The 10,979-nt window shown below is 53.0% G+C and overlaps 1 protein-coding gene across 1 annotated transcript in view; it reads right to left on the reverse strand.

Annotated features, from left to right (window-relative positions):
• Positions 1–10,979, reverse strand: part of LOC144107114 (uncharacterized) — a 41,729-nt gene extending 30,750 nt beyond the window's left edge. The window contains exons 1-2 of the mRNA XM_077640102.1: positions 10,699–10,979; positions 5,437–5,543 (exon numbers count right to left, since the gene is read on the reverse strand). Coding sequence (XP_077496228.1) covers positions 5,437–5,543; positions 10,699–10,800 — 209 coding nt within the window. The 5' untranslated portion in view covers positions 10,801–10,979. The remainder of the gene's footprint in view (positions 1–5,436; positions 5,544–10,698) is intronic.

Consider the following 10,979-nt stretch of genomic DNA (forward strand, 5'->3'; position numbering starts at 1 on the left):
TGGATAAAAATTCTGAGCATCTTCGTTCGATTACAATAATTAATAGGCTATGACTCTTTCACTTAGGTAAATTTTAAAAAATCACCAGAACATACTCAGCAAAACCTCGGCCGCTTGCCATGTTGCGCTGAAGTACATGCCACTCTCCAAATCCTTATATATGCGGGACGGGAAGTGGCTTCCTGGCCATACGGGGCTGGGATCTAGGAGCTCTCACCAATATGGCGAGGCCTGCTTGTAACCGGGTGTATGGGTTGCTAAACCGTCATCGTCGTTTCAGATGACGCGGTTGTTGCGAAGCGAGTCTTGTCTTTCATTCTTTCCTCTCCCATCTCTTTTACCTATCCTACCGTCTGCGGGTGGAAGCGATTGTGGCTCAGCTTGAGCCAGTGGGCAGGCCGGTACACTTTCCTTTTCATTCTTCCATCAGCCGGAACAACAACAGCAGCATTACATATGCGACTCTCCGAAAGACTATATTTCGGCTTGGGGGCCTGGGGCATCTGTTCTTAAAACCGGCGTCGTCGCTTCGCTAGACGCGGCTTTGCGACGCCCTTCTCTCCAGTCAAACTTTCCTCCCGCGCCTCTTCCAGCGACTGCGGCTTAGCTCGAGCCAGTGGGCAGGTCCGTGCAATTTATTTTCCACTCTTCCTTGAGTCAAAACACAACACAGCAACACATCTTATTTCGATTCAAATACACACACGTGGGATGCCTGCAGTATGCCCAAGATGGAGTCTGTGCGGGAAGCTCGTAATGCCCGCATGCGCTAGTGTTTTGGGCTGGTTGGATCGTGCTAAGATATAAGAAATTGTTCGGGCCTGAGGGTCCGATGAGAGCAATTGGGTTTAGAGCTGCCCCCAAACTGCCCACACCCCCTGTAGAGACAATATATGAATAAGCACAAATTTAGCTTCTTCCAGCAGAACCGGCGTCAGTCAAATTGCGGTATAGGAAGTGATTACCGATTTTTCGTTCTCAGGGGTTACGCACATCTGTCTAAGGTACGACCGATGGGGGAGCTGGGTGGGCTTCCAACATTGCGCAATGCAGGGCCACATAGGCTGCCAACAGAAGTCCCAAATGGGACCGATCGGGATGTCTGTGGCAGCCCGCTTGAAGTCCTTGTGGGCGGCAGTTGCAGAGCCCACAATGGGCCCACCACGGCCCGACATCCACGTTTCTTGCATCCGACCCACAGGGAGCCCCACTTCGTAGGCCGCTTTGTGCTATTGGGATGTGTTTTTGGCGCAAATTTCTGTTGAAAACGCCTTGTGCCAAGGGGCTCTATTTCCGACGCTGCCGCTACGCCATTGACTTCATTCTCGTCATCATCATAATATGCACTGATATCAACACAAACTGCGGGTTCGTCTCAGGTTGTTGCGCATGCTTTGCCATGGGTTAGCTTCTGTCGGAGCTGCGAATAGGCAAAAACAAAAATTACGAACAAAAGCGTCGATGACTTTGTTCATAGCCTTCGTTGTTTAATACTTTGTCGTTACCTTTGCTTTGCCTGCTAGCATTGTGGTTAATAACGAGTCATCGTCTTTCCTTTCATCGCTAATAACATTTCTTGAATCAGGCGCAGAATTGTCGTCTGTTTGAACTTGCCGCCTTGTACCTTTGCTTTGCCTTGTAGGTGTACATACTATTTTTGTTTATTGCACACGGCACCATGCCCACGATGTATAAGACCGACCCAATTTGATAATTGACACTTTGTTCTTTCATTCGTTATTTCGCTCTGTATTATGTATGAAGTGAATCCTAGAGCATTTTTGTCATTTGCGGTCCCCCCTCCGTAAGTAAGGCCCAGCCGTGTCCTTAGGTTACTTAAACAAATAAATAAATATAAATAAAAAAAATGAAAGTTGGCTCACATTTCAGAAGCTGAGGTAAAGCTGCCATCACTAATGGTTCAAATCATTCCTTTTGAGTTAATCAAAAACTTTCGATCAGCCACATCGTTTGAGTGCGTTGTCAAACAGTAGACTACTCAGCGATGACGCACTCCATCCGTCTTGGTCGTGCGCTGTATTGTCGTGCTACGCGCTGCAGAGGCTCACTGTTTTTGGCGTTCAGTGGATGATCCCAAGGTATCGGGATCGAATTATGCTAGATAAAGCATAATTTGTCACTGCATAAGGGTTCGCGCTCGTACTTAGCACACCACTGCAATGAATGCAGTGAAGAAAAAAAAACAGAAAAAAAAGAGCGTGACGCATAGGTTCCGCAAAGTAGTGTAATGTGCACGAGCAAAGACGCGACTGGACCTAAACTGTTCTAGGGCTATCATACCGATAATTGGGAATGCGTAAGTTAGTACTACTTCCTCGGTAATGCATAAAAATGAAAATGCATTTCTGATCTGCCTGAAAAAATTGGCCGTGGCATATCTCAGCTAGGCCAGGATCGCTACGCATATGCCCTTTGCTGCAGTTGCTGCGGTATCAGCTTTAATGGCTCATACTCGCGGAGACCGTCCGTCCGTTACATCGCCACATAGCTCACGTGACCTAGGACACGTGGCGCCACGTTCGCGCCAGCTGCTCTTTTCCTCTGTCGTGAAATGAATTCAAGCGCGGCAAATTCAAATCAGTGCTATGAGTCGCAAAACGGCTTTCGCCTTCCCGCAGTTAAGGGATATCTCAGTGCCTCCAACGAATTTTTGCGTTCTATCGCACACGTTGCATGCAACGCAAAACTGATTATTCACAAAGTCAGACTCCAATATTCTCGTTTCCGAAGCACTGGATGTCAGTCCTATAGTGTGTTCAGTCATCCGGTTCGTCTTCTTCGCGTCTTGTGATTCTTTCCGACATTCTTCTTGTTCTCGTACGGGTTCCACGTCGGCTCGACGTATCTGTCGCTGCGCGCCTTGACGCCGCCGTTTGCCGAAGCATTCTGTTCAGGCGTCTCCAACGCACGCTTAGCCCTTCGAGGTTCATTATTACGCTGAGGAGCCTCTTCACGCCAAGCACCCATTTCGGGTTCGTCCGAAGTAACTTCTCGTAGCCGACGAAAATGCCGTGCGCAGTGCACGCACTCACCGTCAGCTACTCCGCCCATGGAGCACCTCACTAGTTATGCGCATACCCTCAGGTCTTTTATACGCCAGGCTCCGTATCCAGGCGCAAAGAGAACACCGGCGGAACGGCGCATGCGCGGTAGTGAGGCGTGAAGTCACGCATCGGCGCAGTGGTGGACCCGTGCGGCGAAGCGCCGAACACCAGTGGAACGGCGGTGCCGGTTGCGTAGTGCGGCTCTCGCCTCAATGTTTGGTCACACGTGTGCTTTACTTGACATTTCGTGTTCTTCTAGCGCTTGCCTGCGTCATTGCTGGAGTAAATGCGCTCCCCCTATGTCCAGACAGTCCCCTGCTTGCATAAAGCAGTAGAAAGTACTACTTGTCCTGCCAATCCCTCGTGAATATGAGTTGCCTTTTGTGATTCGTCTATTCTAACATTTGCACCAGCTTGCCACAGAGTGCCGTTTGCAACAATTCTAGCGGAAATAAGGAAAAATTGACAAGCGATCGGTGGGCTGAAACTGACGAAAGTACGTAGCATTAGATTTTCATTCCACTTTTCGTTGCACGAAACACCAAACACACCTCTTTATATGCACATCTTTTTATCTCTCAGACTTCTTTGTACCTCGTTACACTTGATTCCATTCATCGGCACTCATATCTGCATGTAACCACTTCAACGAAAGCACTTCAACGAAAGAGTGGCATCCGGCGCGAGCCGCTCTGCTATCTTCCCTCGTTTTCTCAGCTCATTTTCCTCCTCACCCACCAATTTTTACAGTAGTCACCCACCGGGATGTTCCCATGGCAACCACTCTCCTCTTCCCGCGTTAGAACCTACTCGTTTCCACGGCAGCCACTCTATGGGTTCTTCCCGTGGCAGTCATTCCGGCCTCTCACTCTTCTGTCTTGAAGTGGACAGAGAAATTTCTTTCCTCCACTTTGCCACGTGTAAACCGGGGTAGGTGGCAGGTGTTCGTCAGAGGTTTCAGAGAACACTGTCGGCCGGAGAGTTTTTGCCGGCATGAAGATTCTAATGCTATCGCATATGGGTAAGGCGGAGTGAGTTCCAGCAGGATGCCAGGTCGCTGGATGATATGTTGCAGTCAGCGGCGATAAGGTGGCTGTAACTGACGCAGGGCAGGGTATCTGGAGGCCAGCGGACGTAGTTAGGTGAATTATGATGATGTAGGATCGACAACCTAATATTTCTTAATCTAGTCGTTGTTGCCGGGCGTCCAGTTATATAGCTGAAAACAGCAACTAGTGCTGATGCGTGCGAAAACCAGTCATACACACGCGTGTAGATGTTTCTCAAGCTTTATCTTCTGTATTCTCTGAACCATACCATGGCGCTAGTCATCAAGCAGCACGACAGGATGGGCGAGGAAGTTCACATCGTCACCAAGTCGCAAAAAGGCCGGCCATAACTTTACCAACTGACGAACACCGCTGCTAACTGCTAATATCCTGGACTCAAAGCTGGAAGGAGCCGCCGCGGTGGTCGAATTTCAATGCAAGCGAAATTCTAGAGGCCCGTGTGCTGTGCGATGCCAGTGCACGTTAAAGGACCCCAGGGGGTCGAAATTTTCGGAGCCCTTCACTACGGCGTCTCTCACAGCCTGAGTCGCTTTGAGACGCTAGACCCCCATAAACCGACCAATCAAAGCTGGAAGGACACCACCAAATCACGTGAACGCCGGACCAAGCGGGACTGGAGGGGAATGAAAGGGCGCCTTAGCTCGAGCGTTAACCTACCGAGCGGGGCAAAGCCAATCGTCCGATGAATCGCCGCCCTTTAACTTCCTGCCCCTTCCATCGAATTACGGCGAACACATCGAGATCGAGCGGTTTAACCGCAGGATTTATCCTTCCCCTCAAAAAAAAGAACCTCAGCTCTGAAGACGCCGTAGCACTCACTTATTCAAACACATTCCCAAACCTACATGGTTAAAGCAATGCACACACTAACATATCGTGGCGTCTGCCACTGTTGAGCTAACACACGTCCCACACTCTTCCACATCTCGTTGGGGTGCGGGTTCAAACTTTAACACATAAAAAGGCCTAGCATATCATTTGAGCTGTGGGAGGTACAGCTGTTCGGCGGCACCCTGGCGGGAGAAGAAACACTCGTCCAGCAAGTTAGTCAAGCAGCCATGGCCAGTGCAGTCCTGGAATGAGGAGGCCATGCACTCGGCCACTCGAAAGAGATCAATAATCTCGTTGGCATCAATTAATGTTTCTCCTCCAAATCCACCTCTGAATTCTACCACTGCAGCGCAACATTGGGGCTATGGCTAAATGTCCTCACCACTGATCTCGAGCTCTGAAGACAAATACTCAAAGCAAGGGCTGAACAAAGAGTACCCTTTCCCTTAAAAAGAAGGCTGTACACTCACTCGACGTTCTTTCCCACTAGAGAAATGGCAGCGACGGCCGTTGGAGTGGACACGTAGATGCTTTGGCTCAGGTTGAATTCGAAGGGGTTGTTTTTGATGCCGTCCCCCTGCAGGAGGAACATAATTCACAGTCAAACCCCAGCATTCGCCAACCAACGAACCGATGGTTGGCATTCCGAGCCGTTGCGCAAGCATACTCTGGTGGGTATACTCTGGGTAGGTAGGTGGGTGGGTGGATAGGTGGATAGGTAGGTAGGTAGGTAGATGGGTGGGTGGGCAGGTGGGTAGGTAGGTAGGTAGATGGGTAGGTGGGTAGGTGGGTAGGTAGGTAGGTAGGTAGGTAGGTAGGTAGATGGGTAGGTGGGTAGGTGGGTAGGTAGGTAGGTAGATGGGTAGGTGGGTAGGTGGGTAGGTAGGTAGATGGGTAGGTGGGTAGGTGGGTAGGTAGGTAGATGGGTAGGTAGGTAGATGGGTAGGTAGGTAGATGGGTAGGTGGGTAGGTAGGTAGGTAGATGGGTAGGTGGGTTGGGTAGGTAGGTAGGTAGATGGGTAGGTTCGTTGGGTAGGTAGGTAGGTAGATGGGTAGGTTCGTTGGGTAGGTAGGTAGATGGGTAGGTGGGTTGGGTAGGTAGGTAGGTAGGTAGGTAGGTAGGTAGGTAGGTAGGTAGGTAGGTAGGTAGGTAGGTAGGTAGGTAGGTAGGTAGGTAGGTAGGTAGGTAGGTAGGTAGGTAGGTAGGTAGGTAGGTAGGTAGGTAGGTAGGTAGGTAGGTAGGTAGGTAGGTAGGTAGGTAGGTAGGTAGGTAGGTAGGTAGGTAGGTAGGTAGGTAGGTAGGTAGGTAGGTAGGTAGGTAGGTAGGTAGGTAGGTAGGTAGGTAGGTAGGTAGGTAGGTAGGTAGGTAGGTAGGTAGGTAGGTAGGTAGGTAGGTAGGTAGGTAGGTAGGTAGGTAGGTAGGTAGGTAGGTAGGTAGGTAGGTAGGTAGGTAGGTAGGTAGGTAGGTAGGTAGGTAGGTAGGTAGGTAGGTAGGTAGGTAGGTAGGTAGGTAGGTAGGTAGGTAGGTAGGTAGGTAGGTAGGTAGGTAGGTAGGTAGGTAGGTAGGTAGGTAGGTAGGTAGGTAGGTAGGTAGGTAGGTAGGTAGGTAGGTAGGTAGGTAGGTAGGTAGGTAGGTAGGTAGGTAGGTAGGTAGGTAGGTAGGTAGGTAGGTAGGTAGGTAGGTAGGTAGGTAGGTAGGTAGGTAGGTAGGTAGGTAGGTAGGTAGGTAGGTAGGTAGGTAGGTAGGTAGGTAGGTAGGTAGGTAGGTAGGTAGGTAGGTAGGTAGGTAGGTAGGTAGGTAGGTAGGTAGGTAGGTAGGTAGGTAGGTAGGTAGGTAGGTAGGTAGGTAGGTAGGTAGGTAGGTAGGTAGGTAGGTAGGTAGGTAGGTAGGTAGGTAGGTAGGTAGGTAGGTAGGTAGGTAGGTAGGTAGGTAGGTAGGTAGGTAGGTAGGTAGGTAGGTAGGTAGGTAGGTAGGTAGGTAGGTAGGTAGGTAGGTAGGTAGGTAGGTAGGTAGGTAGGTAGGTAGGTAGGTAGGTAGGTAGGTAGGTAGGTAGGTAGGTAGGTAGGTAGGTAGGTAGGTAGGTAGGTAGGTAGGTAGGTAGGTAGGTAGGTAGGTAGGTAGGTAGGTAGGTAGGTAGGTAGGTAGGTAGGTAGGTAGGTAGGTAGGTAGGTAGGTAGGTAGGTAGGTAGGTAGGTAGGTAGGTAGGTAGGTAGGTAGGTAGGTAGGTAGGTAGGTAGGTAGGTAGGTAGGTAGGTAGGTAGGTAGGTAGGTAGGTAGGTAGGTAGGTAGGTAGGTAGGTAGGTAGGTAGGTAGGTAGGTAGGTAGGTAGGTAGGTAGGTAGGTAGGTAGGTAGGTAGGTAGGTAGGTAGGTAGGTAGGTAGGTAGGTAGGTAGGTAGGTAGGTAGGTAGGTAGGTAGGTAGGTAGGTAGGTAGGTAGGTAGGTAGGTAGGTAGGTAGGTAGGTAGGTAGGTAGGTAGGTAGGTAGGTAGGTAGGTAGGTAGGTAGGTAGGTAGGTAGGTAGGTAGGTAGGTAGGTAGGTAGGTAGGTAGGTAGGTAGGTAGGTAGGTAGGTAGGTAGGTAGGTAGGTAGGTAGGTAGGTAGGTAGGTAGGTAGGTAGGTAGGTAGGTAGGTAGGTAGGTAGGTAGGTAGGTAGGTAGGTAGGTAGGTAGGTAGGTAGGTAGGTAGGTAGGTAGGTAGGTAGGTAGGTAGGTAGGTAGGTAGGTAGGTAGGTAGGTAGGTAGGTAGGTAGGTAGGTAGGTAGGTAGGTAGGTAGGTAGGTAGGTAGGTAGGTAGGTAGGTAGGTAGGTAGGTAGGTAGGTAGGTAGGTAGGTAGGTAGGTAGGTAGGTAGGTAGGTAGGTAGGTAGGTAGGTAGGTAGGTAGGTAGGTAGGTAGGTAGGTAGGTAGGTAGGTAGGTAGGTAGGTAGGTAGGTAGGTAGGTAGGTAGGTAGGTAGGTAGGTAGGTAGGTAGGTAGGTAGGTAGGTAGGTAGGTAGGTAGGTAGGTAGGTAGGTAGGTAGGTAGGTAGGTAGGTAGGTAGGTAGGTAGGTAGGTAGGTAGGTAGGTAGGTAGGTAGGTAGGTAGGTAGGTAGGTAGGTAGGTAGGTAGGTAGGTAGGTAGGTAGGTAGGTAGGTAGGTAGGTAGGTAGGTAGGTAGGTAGGTAGGTAGGTAGGTAGGTAGGTAGGTAGGTAGGTAGGTAGGTAGGTAGGTAGGTAGGTAGGTAGGTAGGTAGGTAGGTAGGTAGGTAGGTAGGTAGGTAGGTAGGTAGGTAGGTAGGTAGGTAGGTAGGTAGGTAGGTAGGTAGGTAGGTAGGTAGGTAGGTAGGTAGGTAGGTAGGTAGGTAGGTAGGTAGGTAGGTAGGTAGGTAGGTAGGTAGGTAGGTAGGTAGGTAGGTAGGTAGGTAGGTAGGTAGGTAGGTAGGTAGGTAGGTAGGTAGGTAGGTAGGTAGGTAGGTAGGTAGGTAGGTAGGTAGGTAGGTAGGTAGGTAGGTAGGTGGTCATGGCGTTTGGATATGCGCATCCCTCACGACGCCAGCACGAGCGAACTTGCGTTTTTCGGTTGTTGGGGCCGTGCCTGGTGGCTGGGACCATCTGAAGGAGCAGTGGCGTCACCATTGCGCCGCTTCTGGTCGAGCCCTTAAGGCTCGCGTCTCAGGTGAAGTGCGCGTGGTTACGGCGAAGCTGCGTATTGCTCAACGCGCCCGGCAGGCAGGCAGGCAGGCAGGCAGGCAGGCAGGCAGGCAGGCAGGCAGGCAGGCAGGCAGGCAGGCAGGCAGGCAGGCAGGCAGGCAGGCAGGCAGGCAGGCAGGCAGGCAGGCAGGCAGGCAGGCAGGCAGGCAGGCAGGCAGGCAGGCAGGCAGGCAGGCAGGCAGGCAGGCAGGCAGGCAGGCAGGCAGGCAGGCAGGCAGGCAGGCAGGCAGGCAGGCAGGCAGGCAGGCAGGCAGGCAGGCAGGCAGGCAGGCAGGCAGGCAGGCAGGCAGGCAGGCAGGCAGGCAGGCAGGCAGGCAGGCAGGCAGGCAGGCAGGCAGGCAGGCAGGCAGGCAGGCAGGCAGGCAGGCAGGCAGGCAGGCAGGCAGGCAGGCAGGCAGGCAGGCAGGCAGGCAGGCAGGCAGGCAGGCAGGCAGGCAGGCAGGCAGGCAGGCAGGCAGGCAGGCAGGCAGGCAGGCAGGCAGGCAGGCAGGCAGGCAGGCAGGCAGGCAGGCAGGCAGGCAGGCAGGCAGGCAGGCAGGCAGGCAGGCAGGCAGGCAGGCAGGCAGGCAGGCAGGCAGGCAGGCAGGCAGGCAGGCAGGCAGGCAGGCAGGCAGGCAGGCAGGCAGGCAGGCAGGCAGGCAGGCAGGCAGGCAGGCAGGCAGGCAGGCAGGCAGGCAGGCAGGCAGGCAGGCAGGCAGGCAGGCAGGCAGGCAGGCAGGCAGGCAGGCAGGCAGGCAGGCAGGCAGGCAGGCAGGCAGGCAGGCAGGCAGGCAGGCAGGCAGGCAGGCAGGCAGGCAGGCAGGCAGGCAGGCAGGCAGGCAGGCAGGCAGGCAGGCAGGCAGGCAGGCAGGCAGGCAGGCAGGCAGGCAGGCAGGCAGGCAGGCAGGCAGGCAGGCAGGCAGGCAGGCAGGCAGGCAGGCAGGCAGGCAGGCAGGCAGGCAGGCAGGCAGGCAGGCAGGCAGGCAGGCAGGCAGGCAGGCAGGCAGGCAGGCAGGCAGGCAGGCAGGCAGGCAGGCAGGCAGGCAGGCAGGCAGGCAGGCAGGCAGGCAGGCAGGCAGGCAGGCAGGCAGGCAGGCAGGCAGGCAGGCAGGCAGGCAGGCAGGCAGGCAGGCAGGCAGGCAGGCAGGCAGGCAGGCAGGCAGGCAGGCAGGCAGGCAGGCAGGCAGGCAGGCAGGCAGGCAGGCAGGCAGGCAGGCAGGCAGGCAGGCAGGCAGGCAGGCAGGCAGGCAGGTAGGCAGGTAGGTAGGTAGGTAGGTAGGTAGGTAGGTAGGTAGGTAGGTAGGTAGGTAGGTAGGTAGGTAGGTAGGTAGGTAGGTAGGTAGGTAGGTAGGTAGGTAGGTAGGTAGGTAGGTAGGTAGGTAGGTAGGTAGGTAGGTAGGTAGGTAGGTAGGTAGGTAGGTAGGTAGGTAGGTAGGTAGGTAGGTAGGTAGGTAGGTAGGTAGGTAGGTAGGTAGGTAGGTAGGTAGGTAGGTAGGTAGGTAGGTAGGTAGGTAGGTAGGTAGGTAGGTAGGTAGGTAGGTAGGTAGGTAGGTAGGTAGGTAGGTAGGTAGGTAGGTAGGTAGGTAGGTAGGTAGGTAGGTAGGTAGGTAGGTAGGTAGGTAGGTAGGTAGGTAGGTAGGTAGGTAGGTAGGTAGGTAGGTAGGTAGGTAGGTAGGTAGGTAGGTAGGTAGGTAGGTAGGTAGGTAGGTAGGTAGGTAGGTAGGTAGGTAGGTAGGTAGGTAGGTAGGTAGGTAGGTAGGTAGGTAGGTAGGTAGGTAGGTAGGTAGGTAGGTAGGTAGGTAGGTAGGTAGGTAGGTAGGTAGGTAGGTAGGTAGGTAGGTAGGTAGGTAGGTAGGTAGGTAGGTAGGTAGGTAGGTAGGTAGGTAGGTAGGTAGGTAGGACAAGTGGACGCTATGATTGACGCGAAGAGGAAACCCAACTTTCTACACTTACTCTTTACACTCCGTCAGCCCTGCTCCAGCTTTGAACTCTCGAAAGCATTTTCTGAAGCAAAACGCAAAGCCCTTGCATACGCATACATAGGTGGTGCATCTCTAGTAACTTACTGTGAAATATACGTGGTATCCCAACTGATCCCGAAATGTCTGCATTTTTTCAGCCTGAGCGACGCTCAGATGCAAGTTGGAGTTGGTGAAGTTCAGTGCCATGTCTCTGAATCAGCTCAACACCTGATGCCTGCTCCTGGACCAATAAAGCGGCTGCGTTTGGGAGAGCTTTCTTTGCGAGGAGCGCTTTCTTAGCTTCGCTCGGTGACGACGAAGCGGCCGCTTTCTAGCGGTAAAAGACTGCTTGACTGACGGTTCCCCTACTTCCACAGCCAATTGTC

This window comes from Amblyomma americanum, chromosome 10, assembly GCF_052857255.1.
Source record: "Amblyomma americanum isolate KBUSLIRL-KWMA chromosome 10, ASM5285725v1, whole genome shotgun sequence".
Lineage (NCBI taxonomy): Eukaryota > Metazoa > Arthropoda > Arachnida > Ixodida > Ixodidae > Amblyomma > Amblyomma americanum.